We start from the raw sequence: 18625 nt of genomic DNA, 5'->3' as shown, positions 1-18625 counted from the left end.
CCCACCCCGCAGGGTTTTGGGTGTTTCATCATCAGCCCTGCCCCCCTGACTGGTGCTCTCTGCTGTTAAACACTTAAATCAAACACGGAGCTCTCTGGGCTGGAATATTCTTGCTTTTTTTTGTCACCTTTGCTACAAGCAGGATTAAAAGCTCCTCTCATGCAAATGAATGCCTTGAAATACAACATCACACACCCGTCTGGACTTTGATTCTGCTTTCCTGTGCAAGACTCTTTCTTGCTGCAGGCCCCTCCATCCCTCTTTAGCATCTGCTTGCTGTGTGTAGCTCTGCTGTTGCATGTGTGAGCATCTCCCAACCCCTGTGTTTTCCTTCTCCACCTTTAGCTTTGCAGGTTCCCTTGCTCTCTTGTGCAGGCTGTTCTCCTCTGCCCCCAAGCTTATCACCCCTGTGCTTTCTTGTTCTTATTTTCAGCTTGGCATCTGTCCTGTTTCCCACCTCCTTTCAAATGCATATGCTCGCTGTCATCCAAACGCACCCCCAACAATTCCTGCTCCATTAAAATACACAAACATCATCCTCAGCCATTCACAAATTGCCTCTTCCCAGCCTCAAAAGTGCAGGCTTTTTGAGCTGGTATGGATCAAAATGTTCTTTGGGTAGATGGGAGATTAATCTATTTGTTTCACTTACAGTTTTGGCAGCTATAAAAAGAAGCAAAACTAGCTTTTTGGCCATAAACCACTTCTTTCAGGTTGATTTGGTGGAGGCTGCTTTGTTTTCCTTTCTTTTCCCTCTTGAATCTGCCAGGGCCTCTAAGTTAAATAAATAGATTAATCTCCTTTCTTGTAGCCCAGAGATCAGGTTGATGCATTTAAGAGCTTTTTCTCCCTCTAGACTTCTGAGATGTTCACAGATCCGATTCATATTTTAGAACTTCCTTCATGTGTAAAGAGACTCGGTGGTGGCAGTAATTCTTCACTAACAGCAAACAGGGCTTGGTGCTCCTTAAGGCTCCTTTTCTTCTGTGAGAGCTGAAAATTTTTCCATCAAAGCATTTTTGATGAAAGCAGACTTTTGTGGGAAAATAGCGCTCTTTGCAGGGGTGGGGGAGGAAAAAAAAAAAAAACCTGCCTAAAAACCCGAAGGTCTCCTTCAAAAGAGAGAAGTTGGTATTTTGCAAGACTTGCGTGTCTTGAAGGTTGAATTACTGCGAGCCAAGTGGCTGAGAGCAGGTTTCCAAAAGTGTATATACTTATCAGAACAGAACTGTGAAGAAGTGTGGCAGAACTGGAGAGGAAAAAAAAAAAAAAAAAAAGAAGAAGTAATCATTGCTTTTGAAGAGGGGAAAAATGGTTTTCTGAGCAGCTCCGTCTTCTGTGGTGAAAGGTTATACAAGGAGTGGAAGGAGAGCTCAGGGAAAGGTGTTGTTTTTTTGTTTTTTTTTTTAAGCAGTAAATCATAACATCACAGAATGCTTTGGGTTGGAAGGGATCTTAGAGACCATCCCTGCCGTGGGCAGGGTCACCTTCCACCAGGCCAGGTTGCTCCAAGCCCTGGCCTTGGACAGTTCCAGGGATGGGGCAGCCACAGCTGCTCTGGAACATCCAGGAACCTCACCTGAAAAAGCCACAGTGGTTTGTTCCCCCTTGGAACAAAACTGAGACTCCCAAACTCGATTTTTACCTACTTTTCAATGTAAGACAATCGCTGGTTTAAAGCCCTTTCCTTTCTTTTTCCTGGTGATGCTTTATAAGAAGGAAAGGCTCTGACTGTTTTCATTTATCCAGCTTTCTCTGCAAGAAGAGACTCGTGGAGCAGCTGATGTTCTGCTCACCAAGGAGTGTCCCCAGGGAGGGATCAGTTTGCATTTCCCCTTCCAAAAATCCCCCCTTGTACTTGGCAGTGCCACCTCCCTGCTCTGTCCCTCTCCAGGGGTGGTTCAATGCAAGGGATGACCCACAGGGCCTTCTGCTGAATAAATGTGCCAGGATATTTGATAGGAGAGCCCTGGCCTTTTTGGAATGGGGAAAAACAGCTGGTGCACAGCTGCACTCTGAGGGTTCTGTGCGTGCCAGGTGTGGGCAGGCAAACAAAGCTCTTCTTGCTTCTTTTTTTTTAGTTGATTTGGAGTCAAACCTGCCCAGAAACTTTATCCAAGCTAAACAGCCTTGTAATTCTTTTTATCAGTGCGCTTAGAATGGTTAAAGATCATGACATCAGAGGAGCAGTGCTGGTGTGGATAACTCTGGCCCTCTGTTTAATGAGAGCTGGAAGAAATCCTGCCTTTCCCCTTCCACCTACAGCCTCTCTCCTCTTCCCCCCCGAGCCTTGTGGTGATTTTTGCCTTTAAGATAACAGCTTCAAGCCAATTAAAGTGTGTCTCACACAGTCCTCGCTGTGGGAGACCACAGTGCTCTTAACTGCTATTGTTTGTTAATAAAAATAAATTCGTGGCCACCAGGGAGGGAGAAAATCCCACGTGGTCTTAGTTTTTCTTGTTTTTTTTCTCGTCAGTGAGGAGTGGATTGTGGCAGCCAGGGAGGCTCTGACTGGTGATGTCAGGAGGGATGTGCTGGGGTGGTTTGGCAGGGTCCTGTGGTCCCCTCTGTGTGTTGTGTCCCCATCCTCGGCTCTGTGCAAGGTGCAAATTGTCCCTTAGAAGCTTTTGATGAGCGGGATGGGGAAGAGGCACCGGCAAAACCAGGGCTTTGCTGCTGCCAGGAGCAGGAATTGCTGGCAGAGAGGGATGGAGCATCCATAGTGGGGTGTTTTGCTCGGTGCATCCATCGTTTTCTGCGCCTTGGTGTCGGTTTTCTCCCAGGAATTCCCTCGCTGAAGGCTTTGCTGTGCCTCAGGAGAGGGAGGGCAGAAAGTCAGGGGGCAGCAGCACCTTCTGTGTGCCCAGAGGGGTTTTGCCAGTGTGGCAAATTCCCTTGCAAGGGCACCAGCTTAACCCCATTCCCAGGATAAAGGGAGTAAATGAGTTTTAATGCTGTCAGGTCGATGCTGTAATGGGACTTTTGTGAGTGTGACTGAGGGGGCTGGAGGGGTTTTCACACTCATAATTCACTTGGCTGTGCCAATAGGCATTTCAAGTATCGACTGACCCTGGGAGGGCCTGATGGGTCGTGTGATAAACCTGCAGAGGAGAGAAAATTGAATAAAGATGTCCTGTGACTCAGCCTCAGACTGGAACTGAAGTCTCCTTGTGTTCACAGGTCTGATAATGCTGGGGGAAAAAAATCTAACTTTGAGATAGCTGAGTCTCTGTGCAGCTTGTGTGAGGAATTAGGATGGGTACACAGCGCTTTTATCTCTGAGCAGCGATAGGAGAAGTTGATCAGGCTTTGCTAATTCTGGGGAGGATTGAGGGGGGTGAGAAGAGAGAGCACTGGGGAGAGTGGAGAGAGAGAAAGTTAAAGAAAATAATCCACGGGAACGAGAAATGTCAGGAATACATTTGTCCTTCTGCTTCACTGCCTCCAGAATTCTTTTCTCCTTGAAGTTTCTTGCTGCTTTTTCTGGAAGTCACGAAGGGTGGAGGAAAAAAAAAGAAGAGGGATAAAAGAGCCCAGCTAGGAGAATAAAAAAAAAAAATCCATTTTATGTGTCAGCTGAGCAGATGTTTATCACTAATATCACCTTCCCTTGAATCTCACCTGCTCTGGTGTGAAGTGAATGACCCTCACGCAGCAGAGCAGTGCTGGGAGGGAGAGCTGGAGCTCCTTTTATCCCTCTGGCAGCTGGGGAATGGAGATACCACTGCTGTGTCTCCCCTTGGATCAGCTCACCCCTGGCAAGGGGAGCAGGGGAGAGTCGTGGTGGCTGGAGGTAAAGCAAGGCTCTTTAATGCTGATGAAATCTGAGATGAGATGCAGTTTTTATAGGAGCACAGAAACTGCCAGACTGGAACAGAGCTCTGCTTCCTATTGTCAACTCTCCTTTTCTAGTGCTGCTGGCAGCTTCCAGAAGCTGGGTAAAGGAGTCTTGCCCCAAGGGGTGATTCTTCCAGCCCTCAAAGGCAGTGAGTTGGCCAGTCCTTCCAGCTTGAAGGGGTTTACATGCCACTCAAATCTTATTTTAATCTTTTTTTTTTGCCTTTTCAAATTCACTCTTCCTTCTCTTCACAAACCTCGATCCTTCCCTCAGTCTTGCCTAGGCTTTGACTGCAACAATACCCACCAGTAATGATTTACCCATGCTAATTATGCTTTTTTTTTTTGCAGAGGAAAACATATTGTTGGTGGCTCTAAACGGAGTGATTTTTCAGTTTAATTGAACTTACAGCTCTGTATCCCCGGGGCAGGCTGGCAATGCAGTTCCTCCCCCTCCCCCTGAGACAACACACAGGCACTTTCTGGAGCCCAGCAACAGTCACTTGTTGAAACGTTTTCTTTTTTTTTTCTTTTTCTTTTTTTTTTTTTTTTCAGGTTCTTTCCCTCTTGCCTGCTCCATTTAAATCCGAGCCTCTCTGCAGATGAGGCTTTTGCAAAAGGCAAACAGCTCTCTTTGCCCGCCTGAAGAATGAAAAAGGCCCTGTTAAAGTCGTTCTGTTGATATTTCCCGGCAGTTTTGCAGAATCCCTCGCTGCTCTGCAGCTGTTCCAATTTGTTGTCTCAGCTGTGAGGATTTACTCCAGCTTTGCCTGAGCTGCGTTTTCTCACCATTCATCAGGCTGCTGGTGAGATCCATCAACACCAAAGCCACCTCCAAGCTGGTGTTTGGGGTAAAACTCAGCCTGGAGAAGCCGCTGCCAAGTTTTAAAGGGTGTTTGTGGTTCCTCCAGCGGGGTTGCATCAGGATAAAGCACACATTTGGGAAGTTTTCTGGAGAGCCTGGTCCTGGCACTGCCTCCCAGTGCAAGCTGGAGATGCTGTGCCCCATCTTGCTGGGATTGCAGCCCATCTCCAGGGCTCCCCAGCTCTCCTGTGGCAGGGCAGGTGGCAAATTCTGCAGGTGATGGCCACGTTCTGCAGGGTGAGGGTGCTTTTGGAGGCGTGGACAGAAATTATTGGCACAGCTTGCCCAGAGAGGCTGTGGCTGCCCCATCCCTGGGAGTGTTCAAGGCCAGGTTGGAGCAGCCTGGGCTAGTGGAAGGTGTCCCTGTTGTGGTAGGGAGTGGATTGAGATGATCCTTGGGGTCCTTTTCAACCCAACCCATCCTGTGATTCCATGAGATGACAATGTACTGGATTTTCTTGAGTGTCCTTGGCAGGCTGGGCAGAGGGAACAAGTAGAGAGGTGGCTGCTTTTCAGGGACTCTTCATTATCAGCATGGCAGATTGAGGAGGGTGGTTTTTCTTCAGTGTGATTTAACATTTTATTCTACCTTTTGGCTTTTGCTCCACTGTCTAAGATTTTTTTCTGCAAAAATCTCCACAAACACCAGGACGCTGTGGTGATAGCAGTGAAGAAGAGCACCATCTCACACAGTCATTAAAAATGCATAAGTAGTTTCAGAAGCAAGTTGCTCCCTCTGAGAAGCAAATCGTCCATAATTCTGCTTGGTATTTAGGGACTTTTATCTCCAGAGAGAAGGCAGAACTCTTCAGGATAGCCCTGATTTATTTTATTCTCTTGAATTTTCAGAGCTAGAGATGAAAAAGGGGCTTGACAGAGAAAGCATTACATACTTGTGCTGCACACAGAGAAGCCAGGGGGTCAGCTCACGATCCACCAGCTACTCAGCAATGCACCCACCACCCTCGAGGACCCAGCAAACTCTTTTCCAAGCAGCCCACTCTTTCTGGGGGTAGCAGATTGAGAGTGCTCTATAAACAGCTGTCCATCAAGCAGGCTATCACAGCATGCTGTCAGTACAGTAAAGAGGAGCCATTACAGCAAGAGCTGTAAATGTACAGGCTGTGACATGTTCTTGGTGGAAACTTCAGCAGAGGAAGTTGGTTTGATTTATTTTCAGCAAACTGTGCCGAGGATGAGTTTGGGATAAGTCATCTTCACATGCACAAGACTTAGTGCAGCAAGTTGCTATATATCCTTGCCTCTTAAAGTGTTTTCTTGGCTTCCTTCTTTGAAGGAAGGTTATCTTCCCTCCCTCTCTGTGCAGAATTTCGGGCTGCACTGGAGTTAATACCCAAAGCTGTACCTCTGCTTGGTGCAGCTGGGTACAAGGGATGTTTTAGGGCTCCTCCTGGGGGGATGAGAGGCACACAAGATGTGCCCCTTGCAAATGTAAGGATGCAAAAGCTGCTCTCTCCCCTTTCCCTCTCCTCCTAAACGTTGAATCCCAGCCTCTGTCCCCGCTGCTCAGCAGTGCAGCTGTGGTTTGGGCCACCCTGCTGTTGCACTGCCCAGGTATTTTCCAAGCCCCTCCATCAGCCAGATGGTCCGTGGGCACGGCTTGGAGGAGCCTGCGTGGTTCTGCTGTTTGGCAAACCCCAAGGTGTGTGTTTCTCTCCCTCCCAGCTGCTCCCAGGGCTGCTGCTCGAACATCCAAGCGCTGGGAAAGCCGTTTGGAGCGGTGGGGAACGCGTGAGGTGGAGGCAGCATCCCCCTGTGCTCCATGTTCTAGGTAATTACAGCCCTGCTGCTCGTGGAGCAGGGCTCAGCAGGTGCCCTGTATTTATTATTTAGCTCGCTGTTAACTCGAAGCTGGTGGTGCACAGGCAGCTGCTGCTTCCCTGGGAACGTCTGCACTCAGCTCCTCCCCAAACCTGGCTGCAAACAGGAGAGGGGGGTCTTGAGGGTCTGACCCTCAGAGCTGGAAGTCACAGGACCTTCTCCCAGACCTGGTGCAGTTTTGTCTTTGCAGAGTCTGAAGTGAGAACCACTTGTTTGGGAGCAGAGCCCAAACCCCCAAGCTCTCCCCCTCCTGTCAGGGAATTGCAGAGCCAGAAGGTCCCCCCTGAGCCTCCTTTTCTCCAGGCTGAGCCCCCCCAGCCAGGGCTGTAACACTGGTGTGAGTAAATTTGACCTGATCCTGCTGTTTTCTCAATATCTTGGAAAGTTTTGAAATAACCCCTTCCAAGTGCTCAAATGACACGTTGCTCCACGATCTGTCTCTGCTGCTTCCAAGGAACCAATTTCCCATGTGCTTAACCTTTCAGGGCTTTTCCTCCTTAGGAATTACTCTGTAACTCCCACTAAAAAAAAAAAAGAGAGAAAATTGCCATTGCCCTTCTCTCAGGGGTGGTTAATGATTTCCAGGTGGTTTGGGGGAGTTTCTGCTTTTTGAAAGTGGGTTGAGCACACTGAAATCAGGATGCCCTTCCAATGTGCAACTGACATTTGAGCATGGGATCCCTCAATTTTTCTGGAACAGAGAGGATTGGGATCCTCTGGTGGTGGGAGCTTCCCGAGGGAAACGTGATCTAGAAAATTATCAAACCCCAAAGAGTGGAGATGTCCCAGTGCACCCTGTATTGTCTTTATTTCTGTGGCCATGTCTCAGTATTTCCTGTCTGTAAAAAGGGATAGTCCCTATGGAGACTGCTGAGATAAGCTGCAGGAAGTCTAAATGTAATCTAAAAATAGATTAATTGAAAAATTGCAAGTAGAAAGCTACATCTTTTTTTTTTTTTTTCGGACAAAACTCCTAGTAACTTCAAAGGCAGATTAAAGACTTTGCCTGTGTCAGGACTTTAATATTTGGCCCAAGAATTAGACAAATGGAATAGTGTGAGCATGTTTGCCAGCAAATTGGAGAAGGGAGAGATAAGGTAACAGATGAAACACTCAAAGTCAGCGTTTAAGGACATTGCTGCCTGTGGAGATAATTTTATCAACTCGAGAGACAACCATTTTTTTTTCTACAAAGTAAAAATCTGCCCTCCATGCGGCTGTTTAAAATGGTATATGTTACAAATTTGTTGAACTGTGCTGTGGGAGTCTGCTCTGGGACAGCCAGTGCCAATATCTGTGCTGGTGATAAATCTGTGGATCCTCTGCCTTCTGCTCTTCAATTTGATGGTGTTTTGACTATGGGACTTAGACCTCTGTGTGCTGGGGTGGGGGAAAAGATGGTCCTGATCTTGGTCTTGTGGTGAATCCTCCTGTTCCTGAAAGAGAGGGAATGAGGTGTGACTGTCATTGGGGTGGGAGCATTACCAAGAATTGGTTTGTACTTTGGTGAGGCCAGAGTGACTCTCTGTGTGTGTGCCCACACTCATCCCTCACATCATGTCTTGGTATGAAAATGTTTTGTCCTATCCTAAAACCAGAAGTCAGTTTTAAATTTTGAGTTTCAGGCTGTTCTGAGTGAAAAAAAAAAAAAAAAGAAGAAATAAAGAGGGGGGTGGGTGCGAATAGAAGTTAGAGATGTGACTCAATATTGATTTCCACTCGCTTTTGCTGAAATGCTAAAAATGCCAAGATGAAATATTTGGACTTTTCCTTGTGTTTCTTTTCCTTTTTTTTTTTGGTTAGAAGCTTTTTGCCCAGTCTTGATTCCAATTCCTGAATAATTCATAGTCCGTAAATAGCTTGGGTAAATAGATTCTTTGTCCCAAGGGCTTGGCGAGCTGGGGGCAGTGCCACCCTGCTGTGAGGGGCTGCAGGGGGAGCAGAGGTGCTCATGGGGCCGTGTGTTTTGTCTCTGCAGAGTTATGTCATGCCCAGACCACCAAAGGGCTCCATGAGGATTTATGGAAGATGCCCCGTGTCTTGGCGCCTCTGGTGCTCCTTCTGCTGTGGCTGATGAGGATCTCTGCCAGCCCCCATTCCCTGAGGATTGGTGAGTACAGACCTTGCTTCTGACCTGTGTTTGAACGCCATCCACTCGCTGTTTGGCCACTGTGGGTAGGAATTCTTGGAGAAGGGAATGCTGTGGAGGCTCCCTGCCTTGGTGGGGTGCTCCCTGTTCAGGTGGGGTTGGCTCATTTGCTGAGCACTTTGGTTCTGGAAATATTCTCTCCTCCCTCTTGACAATGTCCCACCTGCATTTTGGAAATGTTCTCTCCTCCCCCTTGTAAATGAAATTCGGTTTGTGGTGAGTTTGTGCCCTTGCATTGATTCTTTTTACGGTGTCAGTGCCGCCTGATGGGAATATCGTCTCGTATAAATCGAAAGCCACCCCTCAAAGAGACACTGAGGAATTAAACCTGCCCCCTGTGCCACATCCTACCCACCCTGAGCTCCACATAAAATGAAATAGTTCTCTGTCACTGATGTATTTGTCCTCTGTTGATGAGCAAGAAGTTTTTGAGCCCAAAGGGCCCCTCGTTAAGCGATGCCACAAGGACATGAATAAATCCAGATTTCTCCATTTGTGAGAAAATCCTGTGCATTTGGTCTGCTTTGGGTTGTGTTAAACAGTGTTCAGGCAGAGGCCCCATCCTCTTCCCTCGCTGCCTGTGCAGGATTAGGAGACAGAAATGCATCCAGAAAGCCTGTAATGAAACTTGCCTCAAAGTATTGACACTTTGCTCTGTTGTTTAGAAAGGAAACTGCTTCTCCAGGCTGCTCCCTCTGCAGCTCCCAGCTGGCTTTATTAACTCTTTGCTGCAGATAAGAAGCAAATCTATTCCTGTCCTCCATTTGCACCTTTCAGGGATGACACCTGAAGCAAAATTACCTCTCCCCTCTGCTAGTGGAGCATGGAGCAGCTCAGGAACCTGGCAAGGGAGGGTCTGTGCTGGCAGGAGCCTGGCAGGGCTGTTTTCTGTGCCCAGCAGCTGTTGAGTCATGTGCAGCTCTCACACTGCACGGGCTCAGCTCCGCAGGCTGCATCTCCTGGGGATGGGCAGATCCTCCTCTGGGGGAAAAAAATCCCTCTTCATGCCTTGTGCCCCTTCTCTGGGGGTGGTGCTGTGGGTGCTTGGCAGTGTGAGGGAAGGGAACTGGTGGTTGCCCACCTTCACAACCCAGAGTGAAAGTGGAAGGTGCTGGAGAGGTGGGACTGTGCTTTTGAGGTCCTGGTTGAGGACTGGAAGCTAAAATGTGCCCTGCACCACACCTGCCAAGTGGGATTAGCTCCCACCTTCCAGGTCTCAGCTTGCCAGGCACTCAGGGGTTCCCCACCAGGAGTTGTTGGGGGTTTGATGAGTGTTGTTTCTTCGAGACGCAGTTTCATTTTTACAGCATCTCCAACAAAAAAGTTAATAAAAAATAAAGCAGAAAATAAAAAGAGGGGGAAAAAATATTACCAGCAGCCCTGAAATCATTCCCAAATGCGTGCTTTTGGCAAGGCAGGGAGATATGCTATCTAGCAACATAAATCAGGGCTCTGCATAGGAAAGGAAAAACAGACCAGAATGAACATTTAAATATTCAAAGAAAATGCAAGCTAATATTTAAAATAATCCTCGAAGCCATCTGGTTGCTGAAGTGCACAGTTAGCTGATCAGTAATGGGAGGTGGACATGGGCAATGTCCTGGTGGGTTCATCACCAGGAAGAAGAGATGATTTTCTGCAGCACTTGCCTTCCAGGTAGGAGGGAGCACAGTGGTGCTGAGTCAGGGGCACTTGGCTTGTGAACCAAACCCTGAGCTTCCCTGCTGCTGCTTTTTGGGGTTTGGGGTGGATCTTGGCCCTGGAATTTCCCAGTGGGGTTTCTAGGCAGCAGATTGCCTAATCTTTGAGCACACAGTGATGGGAATTTTTGCTGGCCTGGACAGGGCCCACAGCGAGTGTTGCATTGCAGTGAGCTTTGGAGGCATCATCTGTGCAGGAAAAGGGAGCAGAGTACTGGCTACAGGGTGACCTTCCCCGTGCCTTTGGATGCACAGGAACAGGCTATCTTTGCTCTATTTCATGACATACAGGGAAAAACATCAGTGCAGACTGGGTTTTTCAGCCTCACTCTTGTGTGTTCCCTTCTGCTCCAGTCCTGGAGAGAAGCCTCCTTCTTAACATTGTTCTAGAGACCTTTGTGGGGTGGGAAAAACAGCTCTAAAAGCTTTATCCACAAGGGTGATATTTTATTAGGAGTGTCTTTGGTGTGTCCCTCAGCTCACCTGGTCTTGCCTTGGTGAAGTATCATCATCTCCATGGATGCTCAAGAGCTGGTTGTGCTCAGGGTGTGAAGAAGCAGGCAGGGATGGGCACGTTCTGAGCAGTCTTAAGAGCTCCAGGAGACCTGTAAGGAATTGCCTTGAGATATCCTGTAGCTCTCGAAAGAGCCTCCCAAAATATCTCGGGACCCCGGTAATTTGTGCTGTGCCCTTGAACACGTTGTGTTGCATCCAACCCCACCAAAAGCTGGAGAGAGGCATCTCCCCCAGCCCTGCTTTCCTGCAGCACACAAAGTCTGTAGAAATAATCCTGGGTTTGTTTTCTCCTGTTCACTCATGCTCAATAAAGTGTCAGGATATCTGCCTGAGTTATTTACTGAGTTATTTACTTGGTCTTACAGAGCAGACAGTCAGGGCCCTAAATTGGCATTCTCTGGCAGGATTCATTGGGTGTGCTAACAGCTCATTTAAAATTCATATACAAGCCAAAGTTGTAGTTTATACATGGCATTGTCCTAACTAGCAGCACTGACGTATGATCTACTGGCAGAATCCTTGCAAGGCCTCCTGCAGCTCTTTAAAGTGCTCCTGTCTGTAACTGCCTCTGTAAATCCCTTCCCTGCCTCTGCATCCCAGCTTTGCAAAGTTTATACCACAAACAAGACACAGCTCTAGCATTTAAGGGTATTTTTTGGGGGATGAAACTGGTTGTTTTTCTGCCCCATCCACCCCCGGCTCAGCTGGTGGACAATCCATCCCAGTGCTTTGTGGTTTCATCCACCAGAGAGGGAGTTTGTGGTCGAAGCCCCGGAGCATGTGGAGCTGTGGGAAACCACTGGAATTCAGCTGTGCATGCTGAAGTAGCTGGCAAGAGGCAGGCTGGAAACGTTCCCTCCATTCCCTACTTATTCCCCTGTCAGACACCTGGCTAGCAGAGCTTGTGTGGCCTCGAATCCCTGTTAAATTACCCTCCTGAGGTGCTTATGATACACTAAACCACTTTCTCTGTGAGATAAGGGCCCCAGAGCTGCCCTGTCCGATGCAGCTTGTACATTGGTGTGCCTGAGCTGCAGGGCTGGAGCTGGAGGGAGAAAAGCACTAAAATAACGTGTGAGGCCAAAAAATGAACGATAATGGCAATGAACAGAATTGTGGAGCGTTTAGTGGAGCTTCCCCAGCTCCCAGAGGATATACATAATTCTCCTGCAGGCACTGCAGAGGAGATCCCACAAGGCAGTGTGTTATTCAGCATTAACATTTTAAAGGGTGATGGTGACGGTGGCGATGATGAAGGTGCAGCCGGTCCCCTGGATGCTGTAAAAGGAAGGTGCTGATGATGGGGGGCAGGTACAAAAGCTTCCTCCCAGGGTTTGCAAGGCTGAGGTGGGGATTTGCTGTTCCCCAGCAGAGAAATGGCCTTTCCCTGGCTTTGAACCCACAGATCAGCTCACAGCAGAGAAAACAGTCCCTGAGTCTCACACGGTGGTGCTGTTGCTGGAAAACCTTTCCCCTTGTAATTAGGATTAGTGTTGAGGATAACCAGGCTCTGGATGGGCTGGGATGACTCTCTCCATGGCTGTTTGTCAGAGCAGGGCTGTGCTGGGTGCTGCCTGGGTGAGGGGGCACAGTAATGACCCCTCACCAGAAGGCACCAGAGCAGAGGGGTCTTTGTTTCCCAGAAAGCAAAGCAGGGCACTGAGACACGTGTGATTATCTGACTGCCCTGAGTGTGAACCTGTTTTTAAAGGCTTAAAAATAATTCTTAAAAGGAAACCATTGTAGGCTGCAGGGCCCCGTGCCCGAGGCTGTACCCACCTGAGGGGCAGCAGCACTCCTTGGATATACATTTTCAAGTCTCTTTCTGTTTGGACTGTGGTAATCTCAGCCTGGCTTGAGGAGAAGGGTGCAGCTATTGGGATAAAATATTAATATTTCCCCCCATATTGAAAAGACCCAGTTAAGTTCATTAAGGTGAAGCAGATTCACAGTTATTTCTCATTTGCTGCTGAGGAGTGGTGAGAGGCAGAGAAAAATACAATATTCATTTGCTGCTTGCCCTTTTAATTTTATTTTGATTATTCTGCTGGGAGAGTGATATCTTATTTATGGGTTTTGAGTTCTGTGCATAAATCTTTATTTCTAAAAAAGCCACCCATACAGATGCCAGGTCCTCTCAGCAAAGCCTTGTCTAGACTTACAATGAATCCCAGAATGGTTTGGGTTGGAAAGGACTTTAAAGATCATCTCGTGCCCCTCCCGGGGCAGAGATGCCACACTCAGTAGATCAAGCTGCAGACATGGGGCATCCCCAGCTTCTCTGGGCAGATTTTACCCTTTGATTCTTTGCAGCTCTCCCAGGTATTGCTGTCTTACAGCCTGGGAAGAGTGGCTCCTTGCCAGATCTTCCCTGCCCTGAGGGATCTTGTAAAGGCAACTCGCTCACAGAGGCTACTTCAAGGATAAAAGCTGTTTTTTTTGGTTTTTTTTTAGGAAAAGGGAACTGACACTGTTCAAAGAGGGGCTGGTGACTGCTGTGGTCTCTTATCTAACTCTGAAATGAGTGTTCCCTGCAATGCCTGTGCTGCAGGACACCGGGGCAGGGCTCTGAGGCTCTGAGGTTGATGTGTGAGCAGAGCGTGGTCGCTGTGTCTGTCCAGGCAGGGGTTTGCACGCTATTCCCACTAAATCCATGGATGCAAATCTTCCTGGGAGATGTGCTCAGCATCCTCTCTGCCTGCAGAGGCAGGAGGCTGGTTAGCACCAGGGAAGTGTGAGGGAAAACTGCGGGAGGAAAGCGAGTGCTTCCAAGCCGGGAGCCCTGGGAGAGAGAGAGAGTGGGAGCCAGGCTGAACCTGGGGAGTGTCCAAGTCCTGCACCCCCTGCCTCATTTTGCTCTAGGTCTGAGCAGGGGGCTGTCTGGAATCCTGGCAGCACTGGGCACCAAAAGAAGGGGAGGGATTGCTGGTTTCTCTCGCTGTGGGGGTTTCTACATGAATTGCATGTGATCGAGGTTGAGCGTGTTTGGCTTGAAAATCGACCAAGCCACGTGCTCTGGGGGAAATTCAGGGGGTTTGGAGCAGAGTGGGGTGGCCTGCCCTGCCACTGATGATGCTGTGCAGGAGGAAGGTGAGTGTGGCATGTGCCAGGCACACCCCATGGAGCACAGCAGTGCCCCTTGCCTCGTGTGGGAGGGCTGAGCGTCTCTCCAGGCTGCAGTTTTGTCACACAAAACGTAATGAGCTCCTGGTCCACGGCGAGGGAACCCGGCAGTATAATAATATGAATAATAAATAATCAGCAGATTCATATTTTAGGGCATGGAGTGAGGAGAGAGGAGGATTCAGCGAGACAGACCCATCTCTTGGCATGTTTTGCACCTCTGTGGCTGAGTTATTTTTACTGATGTGTTCCTGTTCATTAATGTCCGAGAGGCAGGTTAGATTATACATCCCCAGAGGCCTTTAAGCTTTGTTTTGATTCATTATATATCCACATGAATATTATATAGATATAGATCTTTGTGTGCAGAGCATCTGGATAGGGAAGGCAGCTGATAGTTATGGAAAAGAGCTGTGGTGCTTAAGCAGCAAATCAACACTCTATCTCTTCATTTTCTTGTTTATTGAGAGTTATTTGCCCACCAGGGCAGGGCAGAGGATGGACATGGATAGGTGTATGTGCAGAGTTTTGCATCAGAGATCTGTTTTTTGACACTTGCTCCTGAATGTTAAAGATTCTCCCAAAGCCAAGGATCGGGATCTGAGAGTCATGTAACCTGTTTTATATCTAAATCCTGTTGTTGCCCCTGGGCAGCACTTTGTGTATTTAACCACTGAGCCATTTTTAATACAGATCTTTTTGTTTCATGGGGATAAAGCCCAGTCACAGCAAGAGCTACTCCGCAATTTCTTTCATTATTTTTTCATATATATATATATATATACACGAATAAAAAAAGTCAATTACATGAATGAAAGATCCTTGGTTCCCTGCCTAAACAGCTGCCAAAATTAATTCCAGCTCTGAGCCAACTTCAGCAAAAAGCTGGAATTTCTGCAGAGAGCTCCAGTGTGGCGTGAGATGGGATTGTGCATTAGTGTGCGTTACAGATTCCTGCTGCCCGGCCCCTCGCCCTTGGCTATCCGTGTGGGCAGCTGGGGAGGGATGGATTTCACACACCCTCTGCTGAGCCTGACTTTGCTGCAGAAATAAGCCTGAATTAAACATCCTTGCTGGAGCTGGTACCGTCCCACTGCAAAGCCCTGGCAGCCCAGAGCGCCTGCAAAACTTAGTGCCAGCATCAGCAATACTGCGAGCCTCAGGCTCGTCCTTCCCCACAGACCAATTAACCTGCCTGGGAGGAACCACCTGAACGGAATTTTGGGATGTGGACGGGAGCTGGGCTGAGTCAGGAAATTCGGATAAGCAGGCAGGGGAAGCAGGTCCTCCACCCAGGCAGGAGCAGTGCCGAGGATGGGGTGCCTGGCTGGAGAGCACATTGCTTGCTTTTAGGGCACTGCATACCTGCAGGGACCATAATGGGATTTGAGGGGCCTTTTCAGGAAGTGAGGGGGAGGACTGCCTTGCAGATTTAAGGCAGTGGCCCAAGTTTCTAAAGGTAAGCTGAGATAAAGCTGAATTTGTTACCTGTGAGCTGTTCCAATCTGTGTGAGAAGGGAAGGTGGAGGATGGCAGATGGGAGGAGGAAGGCAGCAAGGCACTCCAGCTCCAGTCTGTTGGAGCAGAGCTGAGATCCCCCCCTCTGTGAGTGCAGGGTAGGGTTTCTTTCTGCTTGAAGCAGATATGCCTCGTGCTCAGAGGTTTATTCCTTGCCCTCCTGCTGCGTAACTCTTGGCACATCCCCTTTGTCCTTGTTCTTGTGGATGGGTGGACTGCAAGCTCAGGAGCTCTCCAGGATGCTGAGCTCAGTGAGGTGTTAAAGCCCTCTTGCCTGGCATTAGGCACTGCAGGGCTGTTGGGCAACCTTCCCAGAATAGGTGCTTTTGACCTAAAAGGGCACTTATCTCAAGTGCCCCTCTGCAGCTAATTGCTTCTGGCTCGGTGTAAAATAAACACACCCCTGTAAAATCTAAAAGGCCCAAATTGGCCTGGCTTGGATTCAGAAGCTCTTGCTCTTGATATCCAGGTGTTAGGAACCTATAGGGTTTGGAAGAGTCCCAATTCTGGAAGTGGAGAACAACCTGCTGACAAAGCAGGTGGGACAGATCCTGGTGAGGGCTCTTGCCTCGCTCCCGGCTTTGTGTCCCTGTCCTCCCTCAAAGAGACCTTGCTGTGATGAGACTGAACCTGCTGGCTGTGCTGATGAAAAAAGTGTTGAGGAAAAAGGGGAAAACTCAAAAGAAGGAATTTTGCTTTTGTGGGGGGTGTCTGGCTGTGAAAAGCACGGAGCTGGGGGCTGGGCTTTTGGGGCTGGGGGCAGCGAGGGAGCTCTGTGGGCCACAGATAAAAATGGAATGCCAAGTTCAGTGCCCAGAGAAGCAGAGGAAGCAGATGTGTCAGCACAGAGGTGGGGTTAGAAGGGAGCAGTGGGGGGGGATCTGAGTGGAGGATCAGCTTATCCCAGCCCTGCCACGACCCCTGACAAGTGAGGGCTGTGGATGTGCAAAGGCTGCAGGGAGTGGAGGCTCATTTTCCCAAAGACATCGCTAATGAATTCCTCTTGCACCTCCAGACACTGTAGGGGCTTGGAGAGATTGAATGGAACTCAATGTGAAAGTGGTGGCTGAATGTCAATGCTGCTGTCGAAGCCAATTTGGGAGCTGGGAAGTGCTAAAAGAATTAAGATTGTTAAATGGAAATAAGCCTACTTGGTTGAGATAAAATGGGGTTTAAATGAGTGAAATTATCAGTGGATTACCCTTGTTAGAACACTGCCTTATTTAATAAACTGAGTTTTAATCTGCTGCAAGGATTCCTGAAGGAGAACTCAGTCTGGGGGGGTACATGGATGTGATGAAGGGGAAGGACCAGCCGTGCCATCATCCTCTAGAATGGAGCCACCAGAGTAAAGTTTGGCCCCATGAGTGCTTTGTGCTTTCATGAGGATCTTATTCACTGCTGTGTAAAGTGGTTTGATCCTTGTTCAGGTTTCTTGGGTAGCTCTTCTCTCCTGCTGGCAGGGTGGGAGTGGTATCACCTAACAGAAGGTGTCACCACCTTCTGGAGAGGTGAGCCCTGCTCTGGGCACCACCTGTCCCTGGGCAGCACTTCCAGCACAGGGCTATGTGGTATTTCATCCTTCCTGGAGTAAATGAACGTTCTCAGAACCTCTCCTGGAGCACTGGAAAGGAGTGATGCAAGGAGGACAGACTCTTGCTTGCAGGTAGCAGGGAGAGAGTGAGTGCTGGCAATCTCGAGGGCTGCAGTTTCACCACGAAGAGAGAGCCCAGAAATTATTAACAGCCACTGATCACCTGCCTCTGCAAGGGCAGAGAGCTGGAGCAGGGGAGCCACCAGGTACTTCAGCTGCCCTCCTGGCTCAGTGCAGATGCCACCTGTCACCTCAAATGGGTTTCTGCCCCGTCTCTCTGCAGTGACAGGCACGAAGGCATAACTGCTCCAGATGCTTCTAAAATTGCAAAGGATCCAATCCCAGTGCTGAGCAGTCACCTTTCAGCACTGTGGGACTCTGCCCTTGGCTGCTGGAGCTGGTGCTGAGCCTGGGAGATTCCAGCATGCAGGAAGGGCACCTGGCTGAGAGAGGAGCATCTGGTGCAAAGGACTAAAGCACAAAGAGGGAAGGAGGCTTGATTTTCCTCTTAGTTGTGTAACTGAGGTTTCAGAATATTTTACGTTCCTTACTTGGAGGATTCGAGAATTTTCAAGCTGCTTTCAGGCAGTTTAGAGAGAGAAATCAACTCCAAGTCTTTGGTGGGTTGAGAGGCTCAGCTGGGATGCAGGAATCCAGGATCAGACTGGGTAACCAGTCTGGATTATGCTCTTATCTGTTCAGAGGAAACTGTCTTCTGTAAATACTGCATCTTTGCTAGCCTGGTTGTTGTTGTTGCTGTCAGGAGGGCTAATAAACTTGGCTGCAGGCAGAGCTGAGCCACTGCCTGACAGAGTCTGCCCACCCTGTATTTTCATCTCTTTTCCTCAGTATGTCCTGGTCTCTATAAATTCCAAAAGTTCTTGCAGGTGAAATTGTGTTCAGGGAGGAAGTCAGAGCTGGGGTAGCAGAAAGAAGGCAAGGAAGAGGCCCTATTTCCCAATATATTATATTTTTATTGCTGGAGGGATTGCTGTTCACTTGTACCTCAGTGCAGGCTCAGTGGAGCTGGTCTGTACATACCATGGCCCCTGGAATTATCCCTGGTTTCCTATCATGGAGGTGCAGGCCAGGATGAATGCCTGAGATGTAGCCTGAGGCTCATCCTACACGAGCTTAAAACTTCTGTGATCTCCTTGCCAAGCCCAAGGGGCAGTGAAGTCTGAAAAGTTTGTGATGTGGTGTCAGCTTGGGTTTGTCTGAGGATCTCCACATTCGTTACAATTTCCCCCCTCTTCCCAACCCTGATTTTCAGTCTTTGTGTTCTCCAGGATCTGACAGAATTTGTGCCTCTGCACATGCCCATGAGTGTTTGACAGACATTTGATGACCTCCACCTCTTACCAGACCTGGTGCACAGGCTTCTGATTTTCCCAGGGCAGGATGGCCCTAATCCTACCCCTTCTTTCACCCTGCAGGGTGGTTTCTGGTTGTGCTCAGCTGCTTCCCCCACATCCTCCCAC

General features: G+C 48.7%; 1 protein-coding gene across 5 annotated transcripts in view; it reads left to right on the top strand.

The window, feature by feature from the left end:
* GRIK4 (glutamate ionotropic receptor kainate type subunit 4) overlaps positions 1-18625 on the top strand; it is a 159354-nt gene that overhangs the window by 46707 nt on the left and 94022 nt on the right. For all 5 annotated transcript variants that reach the window (XR_007629874.1, XM_050323231.1, XM_050323232.1 and 2 more), the window contains exon 2: positions 8523-8654. Coding sequence is in view for 4 of the 5 variants with exons in the window: in XM_050323231.1 (XP_050179188.1) it covers positions 8573-8654 (82 nt within the window). In the remaining variant the exon portion in view is untranslated. The remainder of the gene's footprint in view (positions 1-8522; positions 8655-18625) is intronic.

The sequence above is a fragment of the Myiozetetes cayanensis genome, unplaced genomic scaffold (genome assembly GCF_022539395.1).
Source record: "Myiozetetes cayanensis isolate MyiCay16 unplaced genomic scaffold, myiCay2020 scf29, whole genome shotgun sequence".
Lineage (NCBI taxonomy): Eukaryota > Metazoa > Chordata > Aves > Passeriformes > Tyrannidae > Myiozetetes > Myiozetetes cayanensis.
Note: the sequence above shows the minus strand (reverse complement) of the source record. Positions and strands in the feature narration are given on the sequence as shown.